This window comes from Nycticebus coucang, chromosome 8 (genome assembly GCF_027406575.1).
Source record: "Nycticebus coucang isolate mNycCou1 chromosome 8, mNycCou1.pri, whole genome shotgun sequence".
NCBI lineage: Eukaryota > Metazoa > Chordata > Mammalia > Primates > Lorisidae > Nycticebus > Nycticebus coucang.
The window spans coordinates 7859595-7876319 of NC_069787.1; the positions used below are offsets into that span (position 1 = coordinate 7859595).

Sequence of the window (16725 nt, forward strand, 5' to 3'; positions counted from 1 at the left end):
AAATTACAGTCACGATTTGCTTAGATCAGGGTTTCTTGACAGTGACATTACTGTCATTTTAGTGCAGGTTATTCTTTGTCGTGGGGCTGTCCTACGAGTTGTTAGGCAGCATCCCCGGCTTCAAATAGCACCTCCCAATTTGAAACAACTACGCTTTGCTAAGTGTCCCCTGGGGGGCAAAATCTTCCTGGCTGAGAGCCACAGACTGAGACCTTTCCCCCTCTGTTCTATGTGGTGAATCCCATCCCTCTGTTACAAGCATTGAATAGTTCTTATTATTGGGCAGAAAAGTGCAAAGTAAAACCACAGTGTGTCTTCTCCATACCTACCAGGATAGCAGGAATGAAAAAGTTGGAAAAGTGATGTTGAGGATGTAGAGCGACTTGAAATCCCATACTCTGCTGTTAAGAATATACCTTGGTACAACCACTTTAGAAAACTAGGTGAACATACTCTAGCTGAACATTGTCTATGTCTGAACATATCTGCTTCTGAGTAGGTATGCAACAGAAATGCATTATATAGGCTCTCAAGGGATACAAACAAGAATATTCATGGCAGCACAATTAGAATAGTTCCCAAATAGAAACTCCTTAAATCCCCACAGCAATAAAATGAAAAACGTGTGATTTTTGGAGCAATGGAGTACTATATAGCAATGAAAATGAACGATAGGAAACAACACGTAAAAATAACAGTAATGTTCTTAAATACGATGTAGAGCGAAAGAGCCCAGTCACAAGAGTACAGGCTTTTCCTGAGTTACAAACATCCGACTTATGTACAAACTTACAAACAGAGGCTATTATAGGTAAATGTACTCGTTCCAACTTACATACAAATTCAACTTAAGAACAAACCTACAGAACTATCTTGTTTGAAATCTGGGGACTGCCTGTACATATATAGGATTCTGTTTATATGAAGTGGCCAAACTAATCTATGTTCTTCAAGTTTAGAATAGCAAGTTATCTTATGGGGTAGCTACTAGCAGGGAGCCTGGTGGGACCGGGGGCAGTATGGGGTTGGGCTTAAAATTCTTTATGTTAAAATAACAGATACGGTCCTCTGTTCTAGACGGGACCTTCCCTAGTTGGAAAGATGCCTCTGGAGGTAGAAAATGATGCACAATGAGTGAAGTACTGTTTGTTAAATGAAGTCGGGTCAGACGTGAGGATCTGCACTGATCTTAGCCCTGCAAATGTTGCATTTCCTCTAAGGCAGAGTGTCCAGCCTTTTTTCTTTTCAGCCTCCTTGGAAGGAGGCTGTTGCCTTGGACCACACGTTAAATACACAACACTAGCAATTAGAGTTTGCTAAAATGTGATTATCAGAATAATATTTCACCAGTGATTTTTTTTTTTTTGGAGACAGAATCTCACTATGTAGCCCTGGGTAGAGTGCCGTGACGTCACAGCTCACAGCAACTTCAATCTCTTGGGCTTAAGTGATCCTCTTGCCTCAGCCTCCCAAGTAGCTGGGACTACAGGCGCCCAACACCCAGCCATTTTTTTCTTTTTTTTTTTTTTGGTTGGAATTGCCATTGTTGTATAGCAGGCCCCGGCAGGCTTAAACCCGCCAGTCTTGGTGTATGTAGTTGGTGCCCTACTCACTGAGCTGTGGGCGCTGAGCCACTAGTGAATGTTCTTTGAATGAGGTTTACTTAACCTAAATTGTAATCATTTTTGTTTGCAGGAAAACATTTGTATTTTCAAGCATATAAGGCAGTAGTTGTAAAGTTAACAAGTTACATTGTTTTGCAAGAGATTTTTCATGGGGATGCTAATTTGATTAAATTCTTTCTCGACATTTATTCAAATCTATTTAAAATATAATTCCTAGTCTACACTTTTAAGCATTACTTATATCTTTTTTATAGGTTTTTTTTAATAAATGGTTAATTTTCTTTTCTTTCTTTTTTTTTTTTATTTATTTTTTATTTTTTTGTGTTTTTTGGCCGGGGCTGGATTTGAACCCACCATCTCCGGCATATGGGACCGGTGCCCTACTCCTTGAGCCACAGGCGCCACCCAAGCATTACTTATATCTTAAGTTCATGATTTTTTTTTTTTTTTTTTTTTGAGACAGAGTCTTACTTTGTTGCCCTCAGTAGAGTGCTGTCGCATCACAGCTCACAGCAATCTTCAACTCTTGGGCTCCAGTGATTCTCCTGCCTCAGCCTCCCAAGTAGCTGGGACTATAGGTGCCCTCTACAACACCCAACTGTTTTTTTTCTTTTAAAGACAGGGTCTCACTCTTGCTCAAGCTGGTTTAACTCTTGAGCTCAAGCAGTCCACTTGCCTTGGATTCCCAGAGTGCTAGGATTACAGGTGTGAGCCACCACACCCAGCCTTAAGTTCATATAAAACACATTTCCTGGTCAATCAATTGGTAGCAATTGAATTTATTCTGTTAGTATTTTGTTTTAGTTCTTGACAAATTTAATAAGGATTAAACTACTTGCTAGCGGGCCAGGCGCGGTGGTTCACGCCTGTAACCCTAGCACTCTGGGAGGCTGAGGTGGGTGGATTGCTTGAGCTCACGAGTCCAAGACCAGCCTGAGCAACAGTGAGACCCCTTGTTTTAAAAAATAAAAATAAAAATAAAATAGCTGTGTGTTGTGGTGGCACTTGTAGGCTGAGGCAAGAGGATTGCTAAGCCCAAGATAAATGCCACAGCACTCTACCAGGGGGCGAGAAAGTAAGATTGTCTCAAAAAAACCCAAAAAACAAGAACTACTTGTTAGTGGTTATTTTCTATGACTTTTTAAATTAAATAATTTTTTTTCCTGGTATTTGAAATATAATGCACATCAGGAAAGGCCCAAATTCTGCAGTTTGCTTTTTTAAAATTCTTGGCATTTTAAAAGTGTAGCCCCTAGAGGGTACTGTTGTACTGAAAGTTGTTTAAATTTTTGAAGTTGTTTAAATCTTTGAAGAACCATTTTAAGTTTTTAAAAAGCACAGAAATTTGTGTTAAAATCCCATCACATTACAGTTAATGACCTAGTGCTACCCAGTAGGAGTTCAGTGTGTTTTAACTGATGAATGGTACCATTTTGTAAATAATAAAATCTTACACACAGCTTAATGATGTTTGCTTTTGTGAAAAATTGGACAAAGTACTGTGTATTTTTCATCAACTTGTAGTCTGAGCAACTCCAAGTTGGAGAAGGAATCAATATTTAATGATAAATTTAGGAATTCTTTCCTTGAAAGAAAGTAACAACAAAGGGAAATTAATATTCAGATTTACTGATACTTAAGGCATTTGAAGTTTGTTTTGTTTTGGTTTCTTCTTTAAATCATCAGCTAAATTTTCGGAGACCTACTGTGTGCAAAGGAGTCTTTATAATCTGGTAGGGGAGAGACAGATAAATCATCTCAGAGTCTGCCTTGCTTTAGAATTAAGTACAGAATAAATCTAAAATACTGTGCAATAAAGAGACTAATCCTACCTAATGGTTCTTAGAGAAGGTGGGTTTCAGGTAGGCCTCTAAAGAATTTGCATTCTTAACAGTGTTTAAAAGAAAAGTTTGGTTTCTTAAGTCAACTTTCTTACTACTCAACCATAGATTAAATTAATCTAAATCCTTTTCTATGTTTTCCTTCTCAAAACTGTATCTTAGTAATTAAGGGAGTAGATTAAAAGGCAGAAGTGCCCTGACCTCTAATGTGTTTTAGGATCATCATTGTCATCACTGTCATTATTGTTACCGTTCACATTATTAATATACCGAAGAATGTGCTGGTAAATTGCAGTGGGTTCTAGAGATGCTCTTAAACATGAGATTCTTACACCTTCAACTTCGGTTTAACTGATACTTTAGATCAAGCATTAGACAAACTTACGTTCTTCCTTTGGGTAAGTTATGTTTTATTATTAGCATATCAGGTTGACAGTGATGCTTTTAATGTGTGATAAGAGGAGGGGGAAAATCACCTTTAAAATGAAAGCATTGACTAAATCTCTATTTAAAATCCTGGGAAGAAGAGAGCAATTGAATCCAGTGGGGGAATCAGATAGCCCAGTTGGGTTATTCATATTGCCCCCTATCTTTGGAGGATTATTATTATTGTTGTTGTTCTTGTTTTTGAGACAGTCTCACTGTTGTCCTCGGTAGAGTGCCATGGCATCACAGCTCACAGCAACGTCCAACTCTTGAACTTAAGTGATTCTCTTGCCTTGGCCTCCTAAGTAGCTGGGACTACAGGCGTCTGCCGCAACGCCCAGCTATTTTTTGGTTGCAGTTGTCATTGTTCAGCAGGCCCAGGCCAGGCTTGAACCTGCCAACCTCAGTGTATGTGGCCAGTGCCCTACCCAGTGAGCTATGGTAGCCCTCTGGAGGATTATTTTTAGACTTTATTTATTTTTTTTTTTTTGTAGAGACAGTCTCACTTTATGGCCCTCGGTAGAGTGCCGTGGCATCACACAGCTCACAGCAACCTCCAACTCCTGGGCTTAAGCGATTCTCCTGCCTCAGCCTCCCGAGTAGCTGGGACTACAGGCGCCCGCCACAACGCCCAGCTATTTTTTTTGGTTTGCAGTTCAGCTGGGGCCGGGTTTGAACCTGCCACCCTCGGTATATGGGGCCGGCGCCCTACCGACTGAGCCACAGGCGCCGCCCTATTTTTAGACTTTAAAACTTTACCATCTTGGGCGGCACCTGTGGCTCAAGGAGTAGGGCGCCAGTCCCATATGCCGTAGGTGGCGGGTTCAAACCCAGCCCCGGCCAAAAACCACAAAAAAACCCAAAAAACTTTACCATCTTTGCTCAGATGAAAGCATTTTATTTTAAATAAATGTCTGGAGAGTGATTTTGATCATTTGGCTTTCATTAAATAGTTCCTGTTTTGGTGATCAATTCTTTCTTTTTTTTTTTTTTGTAGAGACAGAGTCTCACTTTATGGCCCTTGGTAGAGTGCCATGGCATCACACAGCTCACAGCAACGTGGTGATCAATTCTAAACTGGTAGTCAACACTCCAGCAAATTAAACCATTCAACCTCATAATTAGCCTGGGCTTTTTTCTGTGGTCATTTTGCCATTGTTATCCCAATGAGATGCTGCCATGATGCCCAAATTCACATTTACAGAGCACGTATGGTGTGCTGTGGGGGAGCTTAGTATTCCTTCCCCCCAGAAGCTCATGGTCTAGTTTGGGGGGCTGAGATGTACGTAATTAGTAGACAGCAGGGGACAAACAGCACCGGCACACATGCTCTGAACACGAGCACTCCCTAGAGACTATGCTCTTGAGGACAGATACCTCATCTTTTTTTTTTTTTTTTTTTTTGTAGAGACAGAGTCTCACTACCGCCCTCCGGTAGAGTGCCGTGGCGTCACACGGCTCACAGCAACCTCTAACTCTTGGGCTTACGTGATTGTCTTGCCTCAGCCTCCTGAGCAGCTGGGACTACAGGCGCCTGCCACAATGCCCGGTTATTTTTTTGTTGCAGTTTGGCTGGGGCTGGGTTTGAACCCGCCACCCTCGGTATATGGGGCCGGCGCCCTACTCACTGAGCCACAGGTGCCGCCCCCAGATACCTCATTTTAAACATCTTGCAACCTTCTAAATAAATGCCTGGATTTCTGTTATCTTCAGTTGTTAAACTAGGTGCTTATGCCTCAGCAGGGAATGTTCTTTCACTGTGCCCTATTTTCAAAAAGTAGGGAGCTTTCCTTACCCCCACCTTCACTATGTGTGCAATAGATTCTTTTGAGAAATTAGAAATACAAAAAAAATATTTAAAATGTCCATTATCCAAAGATGGGCACTGTTAACATTTTGGTATATTTTGTAGTCTTTTTAACACATGTGTATACTTTTCTTACACATGTGTATATAGTCATAAATATATAAACTAAATTGGTGTGTGGTGCATGTATTGGTTATATATATATATATATATAGAGAGAGAGAGAGAGAGAGAGAGAGAGACAGAGTCTCAAGCTGTTGCCCTTGAGCGATCCTCTTGCCTCAGTTTTCTATTTTTAGAAAGCAGGGTCTTGCTTTTTGCTCAGGCTGTTCTCGAACTCATGAGCTAAAGCAGTCCACCATCCTCGGCCTCCTAGAGTGCTAGGATTACAGGCATGAGCCACCTCGCCCAGCCCTCTTATTTTTATTTGTTTTCAGATCATAAATATGGTAACAGTACATATTATAGCATTTGCTCATGTCCCTGCATATTTTAAAAGGTATTATCAAAGGCTGCGAAATATTCTGTCATTGATGTGCTTCAGTTTGAATTCATTCTCTTATTTTTGGACTTTAGATTTTTAAGTTTTCATTCTATATAAGCACATATTATAAATATGAGAAGGATCTTTATTGAAGCTGGATTAGTGGCTCACATTTGTAATCCTAGCACTCCTGGAGGACAAGGTGGGTGGATCGCTTGAGCTTAGGAGTTTGAGACCAGCCTGAGCTGGGCATAGTGGTCCTTGCCTGTAGTCCCAGCTACCTGGGAAGCTGAGGCAGAAGGATCACTTGAGCCCAAGAGTTTGAGGTTGCTGTGAGCTATGATGCCACTGCACTCTACCTGGGTAAGAAAGTGAAACTCTGACTCACAAAGAAAAAGAAAAGGCATCTTTATGTAACTCTTTGACCAAGTCTTACTATTATTTTCTAAGATAAAATTCTAGAAGTAGAGTTCAATGTAAAGACAAGGACATGAACATTTTTTTTTTTTTTTTTTGTAGAGACAGAGTTTCACTTTATCGCCCTTGGTAGAGTGCTATGGTGTCACAGCTCACAGCAACCTCCAACTCCTGGGCTTAGGCGGTTCTCTTGCCTCAGCCTCCCAAGTAGCTGGGACTACAGGCGCCCACCACAATGCCTGGCTGTTTTTTGTTGCAGTTCGGCAGGGGCCATGTTTGAACGCTCCACCCTTGGTATATGGGGCCTGCGTCCTACTCATTGAGCCATAGGCACCGCCCAAGGACATGAACATTTTTCACGCTACAAATAGTTGAGCACATGTGCCAGACAGCTTTCTAGAAAGGCATTATCTGTTTATATTGCACTAGCTGTGAACAAAAATTCCAATGGCATCTTGTGATAAAGTGATAAAGAAGATGGAAAAAAGTCTTTAACTTGGTGGAGGAAAAAAAATCACTTAATTTCTTAAAATTTGTATTTCTTTGATTATTAATTAGGTTGAATAGTTTTTCAGAAATGTGTTGGCCACTTGTTTCTTACGTCCTTTGGCTCATTTAGAAAATTTATTTAGAACAAGTGGTTTAATTTTTTATCCTTTCAATTTTAAGATATTCTTTATATACCAAGATCATTTGTCCTTCATCTTCCATAATATATATAATAGATAAATTCTTTTGTATTTTCCTGTTTAGTTTTGATATGTTTAAACGTACAAAGCCATAAAATCTGTATATTTATTCAGATTCTTCTGTAACTCTCTCATGGACTTCTGTCTTTGATTTTAAAACATTTTATTTTTGGTTTAGAAAATATTTTTCCTGTTCCAAATCACATAGTCTGTACATACCCTTTTAGTTCATAAGTTTTTACAGTAAAAACCTTGCTTTAAAGCATTTGGAATTTATTTTTGTGTAAGTATAAAGTGAGGTGCTGCTGGATTCTTTTCCATGTAGCCTCTTTTCCCAATATTGTTTATTTTGTGATCTTCTTCTTCCCCATTGGCCTGGATTTCCGATTCCTGTATACAATGTATGTTGAGTCCCATCTATTCTGTACCTAGTACACCCCCCAAAATGTTCTTTGCTTTATATAAATACCTGATGTGCAAAATTTCTTCATTCTTCTTACCTGAATATTGTCTTTTCCAATTTCCCTTAAAAACCATCCTGTTGGCACTTTATTTTTATTTATTTTATTGTATTTATTTATTTAAATGAGACAGAGTCTCACTGTGTCGCCCTCAGTAGAGTACTGTGACATCACAGCTCACAGCAGCCTCAATCTTGTGGGCTCAAGCAATTATCTTGCCTTAGCCTCCTGAGTAGCTGGGAGTATAGGTGCCTGCCACAATGTCTGGCTTTTTTTTTTTTCTTTTGCAGTTTGGCTGGGACTGGGTTTGAACCCACCACCCTTGGTATATAGGGCCCGTGTCCTACTTACTGAGCTACAGGCACCGGCCAGGTACTTTAATTATAAATATATTGGCCTATGAATGGAGAAAAATTGATATTTCCCATTATTTGGGTCATTATTATTATTATTATTATTTTTTGGCCGGGGCTGGGTTTGAACCCGCCACCTCCGGCATATGGGACTGGCGCCCTACTCTATTTGGGTTTTTTAAATTGATGAGTTGATTGTATCCTGAAGTACAGAGTCTAGACGGTGTTTCTCAGAGGTGGGGGTGGTCCCCAAGAGATATTGGCAGACATCTAATGAATTAGATAATCTAGTGTGTGCTGGAAGTAGGGACAAAGGAAATGAAAAATCTGCCTTTTAGACTTTTTTTCTAAAACAAACTACATTAATTGACTTAACCTTTAAGATTTATTTATTTTTTTCCTCCTGAGGTGGAGTCTCACTCTGTTGCCTCTGGCTGTGGAATCATAGCTCACAGCAACCTCAAACTTGGGCTCAAATGATCCTCCTGCCTCAGCCTCCTCCTCAGCAGCTGGGACTATAGGTTGCTCCACCAGGCCCGGCTAATTTTTCTATTTTTAGTAGAGAGGGAGTCTTGTTCTTGTTCAGGCCCCCCAGAATTCTGGGATTACAGGCTTGAGCCACTGAGCCAGGCCCCTTTCAGATGTTTTAATTTCACTAATTTTATTCAACCAGTATTTTATTAACAGGCTGTCATATGCCAGCTTCTGCCTCACTGACCTTGAAAAGGTGAAGAAAACATAGTTCTGCTTGGAAAGCCTAAACTTGGTTAGGAATGAAGAATGTACATGGGAGGTGTTGAGCATCTATAATCTGAAATCTGAAACGCTGCAAAATCTGAAACGTTTCGGACTCTGACTTGACACTCAAAAGGAATGATCATTTTGGGGCATTTTGGATTTTCAGGTTAGGGATACTGAACTGGTAAATAGAATGCAGATATCCCAAAGTCTAAAAAAAAAAAAACCAAAATCTGAAATCTGGAAGAATTTTGGTCGCACTTATTCAGATAAGGGATACTGAACCTATAAAAGGATAGCTCCGGGTAGGGAGTGAGGGAGATGGAAGGACGGGGTCCCTGTCCCAGGGAGGTTTCATGGGACCAGGCAGGCCTGTGCCTGGGGAAGAATGGATGTTTGCTGAAGGGGCAGGCTGGAGAAACTTTTCACGAAGAGGGGGATATGTACACTGAGAAGTGCAAGAATGCCACTGGGGTGCTCAAAAGGTAAGGTGAAAATCTCAGGAGCCAGGAGGAAAAAGGCTTCCCGACCAGGCCCCCCAGGCCCTCCTTGAGCACAGGGCTTCTCTGTGGAAGCCAGGTTCTTGTTTCTTTTTCTTTTTTTCCAGACTTTGTTGCAGACGGACACTCTGTAAAATACAGAGCAACTCAATAACTAGAAATATGAGAAAATACAACCCTCAAGATTTGTTTATTATTAAGACTTAAGGGACATAAAATTAGTTTGTCAGACTGCTGTAAAAGTTTCTCAATACTCATTCTCAGTTTATCTGTCTCTTGGGGACTAGTAGCAGCCAGTACTTGAACCCCTTTGTACACCCCTCTTGGGCAGCACTGTGCTAGCCTCCCACATCCGTGGGGCAGATCTGGTCAGGGCCTGGGAAATTTTACAATGGATCATTTTACACACAAGTCAGGCTATGCCTGTGGGACGTTGCCTGCAGAAATAGTTGGCGCTCAGAGACTGAGAGCTGCTATTGTGATACTGAGTCATTAAAGGGATGTTATCACATATTTTACTCATCTCCTTACAACTGTATTGTTTGAGTTGTGTGCTTAAATCACTGTGTGTGTGTGTATATATATGTATTTTTCAAAACTCTTCTTATGAAAATAAGTGTACAAAACAAAGTATTTTAAGGCAATTTTTTTTTTCTTCCCAGCTTTTCAACCTTGTCCTTGTTTGCATCTTATTATAGAACGAAGTGAGACTCTTTTTTTTTTTTTTTTTTTTTTTGTAGAGACAGAGTCTCACTTTACTGCCCTCGGTAGAGTGCCGTGGCATCACACGGCTCACAGCAACCTCCAGCTCTTGGGCTTATGTGATTCTCTTGCCTCAGCCTCCCGAGCAACTGGGACTACAGGCGCTCGCCACAACGCCCGGCTACAAGTGAGACTCTTTAGAAGCTACCAATGCTGGGTCCCACCAGCTCATATTAGTTTCAGATGCAAACCAGCCTCAGGATTTTTGAAAGCTCCCTCCTGATTCTAATGGACAGCCAATTTTCTCCCATGTGGGATATGCTAATATTGCGTAAAGATTTCTGATTGAGAATTATATAAAAGAACATAGAACAGTAATCAGACTCCAAAACTGTAAGTTGAATTAAAATCTGATAGCGAAAAATATTAAGTTTGTTTCAGGCCTGATGCCAGAGCCCACACCTGTAATCACAGCACTGTGGGAGTTTGAGCTCAGGAGTTCAATGCTGCATTGAGCTATGAGCTCATCACTGCTCTCCAGCCTGGGTGAGAAAGCATCATCTGATTTCTTTTTTTTTTTTTTGTAGAGACAGAGTCTCACTGTACCGCCCTCAGGTAGAGTGCCGTGGCGTCACACGGCTCACAGCAACCTCTTAACCCTTGGGCTCATGCGATTCTCTTGCCTCAGCCTCCCGAGCAGCTGGGACTACAGGCGCCTGCCACAACGCCCGGCTATTTTTTTTTTTGGTTGCAGTTTGGCCGGGGCTGGGTTTGAACCCGCCACCCTCGGCATATGGGGCTGGCGCCCTACTCACTGAGCCACAGGCGCCGCCCCATCATCTGATTTCTAAAAATAAAAAAAATAAAAATAAAGATTGTTTCAAGTGCAATAATTTTGTGTATGCTAAATTCTAAAAGAGTTTTCTTACACTCTCTATCAAATAACATTGTGTTTTAGTTATAATTATCTTTCAACATTGCTTGTTTAGCATCAGAATATGTAATATGGCTTCAATAAATATCCTTATTTATAAATAGCTACATACACTGGAGCAGCCGGGTTCGAACCAAGCCCGGGCCTGCCAAACAACAATGACAAATACAACTAAAAAATAGCCGGGCGTTGTGGTGCGTGCCTGTAGTCCTAGCTACTCGGGAGGCTGAGGCAAGAAAATCTCTTAAGCCCAGGAATTTGAGGTTGCTGTGAGCTGTGATGCCACAGCACTCTATCCAGGGCGACATAGTGAGACTCTGTATCTCCCCCCCCCCAAAAAAAAATCCTTATATAAATGAAAGCTTGTGAAATCTTGATTCTTCTATTGCTTACTTCACCTGATGTCACCCAATTATTGCAGCAGTGATGGCAACAGTATTTGGGTATCATATGAGTCTCCAATTAGAACAGTTTGCCATGAATGTGCCTGTTACTCCAAAGGCAACTACTGCTGGACTTTTAACAGAGAATTCCTTAAAATTATTTCTCAGATATTATTTTAGAATATTTTCTAGAATATATATTTAGAACATTTCTTTGAATTATTTTAGAATTTCTTTTTTACTTTGTTAACGTGCTCTTCATGTGCTGAAAAGTGAACAGTCAGTAATTTACACATTCAGGAAACAGCTTTCGGGCACCCACTTGCCTGTGCTAGGCGCGGGAGCTGCAAAAAGTCCTTCCAAGAAGCAGCAACACCAGCCCTATGCCACTACCTTCTAACAACAGGAGGGCTATCATATGCAAAATGAAAAAGATTTCAAGCAGGCTTTCAGTTTTGAATATACCAGTCTTATCTGTTTAAAATTTTTCCCTCATTTCTAAAGAATGTTACAATATAAGGGTGTAAAACCCCACTCTAAAAGTAGTCATTCCAGCTGCTTTGGGGGCAGCCATTTAATCCATTTCCTCTGCTGTGAAAAGGTGGTGCCGTGCGTCCCTGCCGTGTGCATCTGAGTTGCTGAAGGGATTATGAAAGGAGTCACGTGTAACGCCAGAAATTTACATTGACAGCTTAAGTGTAAATGGACATTATGAAACAATCTTAAAAAGAAACAAAGAAACCACGTGTGTGTGTGTGTGTCACATACACCACAGCAAGACGCAGTGAGCTTCTGAAACCCTAACGTGAAGTCACACACAAGTTAAAATTCCAGGGAACTCTGCTCCTATGATGTGTTTTCTGCTTTGTATTCAGCTCCTGAAAAGAAACTTCCTGGGTTTTCTTTTCCTCCTACGGTTTTGCAGCCCCTGGGCTGCTTCCTGTCAAGAGCCGCTGGGCTGAGCCGCCCCCTCCACGACCTGCCCCCTCCGCGGCCTCCCGCTCTCCCCCGCGCTGCGCCCGAGCCTCCCCGTTCCGCGGCCTCCCCCCTCCCCCGCGCTGCGCCCGAGCCTCCCCGTTCCGCGGCCTCCCCGTTCCGCGGCCTCCCCCCTCCCCCGCGCTGCGCCCGAGCCTCCCCGTTCCGCGGCCTCCCCGCTCGGCGGCCTCCCCCCTCCCCCGCGCTGCGCCCGAGCCTCCCCGTTCCGCGGCCTCCCCGCTCCGCGGCCTCCCCGTTCCGCGGCCTCCCGCTCTCCCCCGCGCTGCGCCCGAGCCGCCGTCCGGACCGCGGCCGTGGAGCCCGCGCCTGCGCAGAGCGCGCGCCCGCCCCTCCCGGCCATACCTCGCATAGCCAGCATGTCAGCGCACTCCACTTGCAGCGGGCTGTGAGGGAAGCCAGCGCGGCTTTGTCCTGGGAAATGTGCTGCGTGTTTTTCTTTTTTCCTCCTCTCTCATTTCAAAGAAAGACTTGTAAGGACTTCTGAAACTATTTTTCAATACCCGATCGAGGATACAATACGTATACCATCTGCCAAGAAGCCCTTGCAGGGTTTCGTGGGAGTCTGATTTTTTTTTTTTTTTTTGCGTATGTGTGTTCTTTTTTTTTAACTTTTGCATACTTTGTTTTGATACTCTGAGGCTGGGCCTCTGTGAAGTTGAAGAGAAGAGCCAGGAGCTACTCAGCAACAATTGATTTTTGAAATCCATTGTTTCAGGGCGAAAGCAAAGAGCTGGTTTTCTTTGCTGGCCCAATCAATGCTATTTATGAAGATGGACCTGTTGAACTACCAGTACTTGGACAAGATGAACAACAACATCGGCATCCTGTGCTACGAAGGTAGATGAGCTGCTCCCCGCCTTGCTGCCTTTTTCTTTCTGGGGGCCCCTCCTCCTGCGGTGTTGGCCTTCTGAGCGTCCCTTTCTTGGGACGGGAAGGCCAGTGTTCACCCCGTCCTGCTTCAGCACAAAGTTTGTTTGTATCACAGCCTTCAGGTTTACGGTGGGTCGGTGGAGAGGGCCAGGCTGAGAGACAGCTAAATTAAAACCGTTAAGTTTACTTTTATGCTTGCAACATACTTACATTTTTAATTTTCTACACCTTAATGTTTTTATTTTAGCTCTACATACTTGTCAGTAAAGCAAAAAAGAAAATTTGTGTCTTTTAAAACATTTTCCGTTTGTATTTTCTTTAGGGGAAAAACTTCTGGAACCCAAGTAAAAGTTAAACATGTCGGTAGCTGGGGGGGAGGGGCTTTGATATTTCCTTTAAAGATGCCACCATCTACAGCATTCCTGCTGTGCTCCAACAGCCCTTTGGATTTTCGTGTAAAGGGGAACAAAAAGTTACAGTGAGTTTTTGCTTTGGAGAGTGATTGTCCCGAACAATGAAGACTTTTTCTGTTCCCTTTGGGGAGCTGGAAGGGCACCCTTGTCACAGAGCACAGACCAGCTCTTTGTCTGACTTCCCATTTCCTGTTCAGCTCTGAGAGTTCTGACATTGAAGCATGTTCCATCCACTGCCTGGTCCCTGGTGGAAGTGATTACACAACCAGGACGCTAAATCAAAAAGAAAAACAAACTTGCTCTGCATTCTTTTTGTTTATTACCTTTCTCCCACCAAGAGGTGTTTCCCCACTGTCTTGCAGTATTTCAAGCCATCTCTGAACAGTCAGAGAAAAAGCGATTTCTTAATCTGTTGGAACGTTATCTACGTGCGATTTGAAAAAATGGTAATGGCCTGGATTTGAGTGGCTGAGAGGCATCTTCGGGAGAATTCAGTACAGCACGGCAGGAAGGGTATTTTTTGTTGTAACCTCACAAATCAAGGAGACACATCTCCTTTCCGATTCTGCAGGGACAGTTTCCATTTTTTTTTTCTCCTCTAGTGAACTGAACATTTCTCTTGAAAAAGAAAACATTTACAAAACTTGAGAGGGTGAGCAGATTCACTTATATTTTGCATGTAAAAATTTCAGACCGGTTTCCTAATCAGTTGAAAATTTAACCTTCACCCTTTAAGGAAAAAAGACATTCATTTAACTTTGTGAGTAAGGATCTCATACTTAGTTTTCTTTAAAAAGGGGGATTTTTTTCCCCCTCCCACTAGTTCCAGTTAAGAGTTTTGGTAAACTGCTTTCTTTGAAACTCCTCTGTTAAGTATCTTGTTGCTTGTCATTTATTTATAAGGGAGAGGTGTTTAGAAAGGTATCCTGGGCTTGTGACTGGGCTTGTGACTGCTGTGAAATTCACATTGCACTTAGTTTCTTAAACTTTTTAAGGGAACAAGAAAAAACTTTTAAGGCAATTTCCGTTGTATTGTCTCTGCCAACAAGTAATATGATATTTTCAAAAAGAAAACACTGTGACCAGCCTCGGGGAGGAATATAGGATTGTTAGGAAATTGATACCAGATTAATTTTTCATGTCTCCAGTTGTTGGTGGTGAGGAGCAGCTTATGGAAAGTGTGCTGGGTAGTATGTAATGTACGTTAGAGTAGTTTCCTTCTCTTTTCCTTGATTATTTGGGAAGAAGAAACTTTGATTTTGAAAGTTGAGTAGGTATATGGGATAATAAGCTAAAGTCTGTTTGGTTTAAACATCTGCTCCTACTTTCCTTATTATGAAAGTTAACATTATTTTAACACCAAAATAAATACACAGGAAATGAGGAAAAGCACAGCAAAATTTGAGCGGTGTTTATAGTCCAGTGGTTTTCTCAGTGTAAACATTGCACTCATCTGGTCTGAACTCCAGAGGGTGTTTTGAAGATGGACATAAATCTTACATGGGATTTTTTTTTTTTTTTTTTTTTTGGTGAGAAAAGTTGGAACAGTTAATGGTTTTCAAAAAGTCAACATTTTGAGACTATATTATAATTTAAACATACCAGGTCTCCAGCACTCCAGGGAAGTTATTTGGAAAATGGAGTGTACATTTGGGAGGCAACATTTGATTTCATTTTTAGGGCACAGGCAACTTTCATACCTCTTAGGAAGGGACAAGTTAGTTTTCTCACCATTTTAGTTTTGAAAATCAAGATGTGGATAGTTAATTTTATTATTTAGATTAGATACATCATATTCCTTAGTGATATTAGACACAGCTCTACTCCGCAAAGTGTTTGCACCATCTTTCTTCAGCCTGTCTCACCACTTGCAAAATAGATCTTTTAACTAGGTACTTTGTAGCATACAAGGTCCTCCCGAAATCTCACTTTAGAACTGACTCTAAATTGTTTAGAGGTGGACTCCCTCCTGAATAACTGCTCTTGGCACTTGCCTTTCTCCAACTATGGCGAAAGGCACAATTGAAAGGAGAATCAAGGGAAAAAATTAGCCATACAAATAGCAGTTTTGGGTGGAGGCCATGGAGCCAAGATAAGCAAAGAGCCCGAGAAATGGCTAACTTCTGGAAACTGCCTAATTACCTTCACTACTGAGGAGCAGATCAGCCCAATGGGGCCTGTGTCAAGGTACCTGTCCACAAACCTCATGGTTCATTAACACCATACTCAACAGCTAACCACTTTATTATCCAGTTATACCCACGTGAAGCCCAGTTTTGCCTTTGTCTCCATGAAGAGGTCATAGGCCAATCCTAGCCCTCATTTTCTTCTTTCCGAACTTCTGAGACTATTCCATTGGAAGGATGAAATCCTCTTAAAGGAAAGGCATTCTGTCTTGGTTACTGCTGCTCGCCTCCGTCCTTCCCCTACCCCTGACTGGGCTCAGGAGTGATTTGGAATGAAGGATGACTCAAAAAAAAAGTAATTGCAGTGTCTCCAAAGGCAGTTGTAGTGCTACTGTATAATTTAGTGTTTAATTATATGCTGCCTTGAATTATCTAATTATTGCAGAGGTATATATGAAGGCCTTAAACATCATCTGATACCTTTGCCTTGTTTTTACCTCTCTGAGGCCCAGAGAGGTAAATTATATGTTTACTCAGAACTAGCTTACTCAGTTTATTTAGAAAGTTTGTATCAGAATTGAATTAAGGTTAGAAACTGACTGTTCTGCGATTCTTTTACCATACCCCCCTGTCTAATCAGCTTCTTGATGTTAGTGACTGTGCTCTGTCCTGGGTGCCCTCACAGCCCCAGCACAGGGCGACAGACATCCTGGGGCACAGTGTAGCCGAGCTTTCCTTCTGTGTATTACTCGGAAGCCAGTTGCCACGTTCCCAGGCTGCTGTGATGCTCAGCAAAAAGTAGGTGAGATAACTGGAGGTGACCAGCTTGCTTGGAATGTGCTCTCCTTGTATTCTGTGCAGAGGAAAAGGCCCCATATAGATGCCAGCTCACTAGGAGTGATCCCCAGGGGCCAGAGAGCAAGTTAGACCACTGACTTTTCTCAAGATGGCTGATAGTGT

General features: G+C 41.9%; 1 protein-coding gene across 3 annotated transcripts in view; it reads left to right on the forward strand.

Annotated features, from left to right (window-relative positions):
• Positions 1-16725, forward strand: part of VGLL4 (vestigial like family member 4) — a 175602-nt gene that overhangs the window by 73848 nt on the left and 85029 nt on the right. Inside the window, exon 1 of one of the 3 annotated variants that reach the window (XM_053600414.1) lies at positions 12684-13193. The exons of the other annotated variants lie outside the window; for them this stretch is intronic. Coding sequence (XP_053456389.1) covers positions 13112-13193 — 82 coding nt within the window. The 5' untranslated portion in view covers positions 12684-13111. Of the gene's footprint in view, positions 1-12683; positions 13194-16725 lie in introns of those variants that run through there. 3 annotated transcript variants of the gene reach the window in all.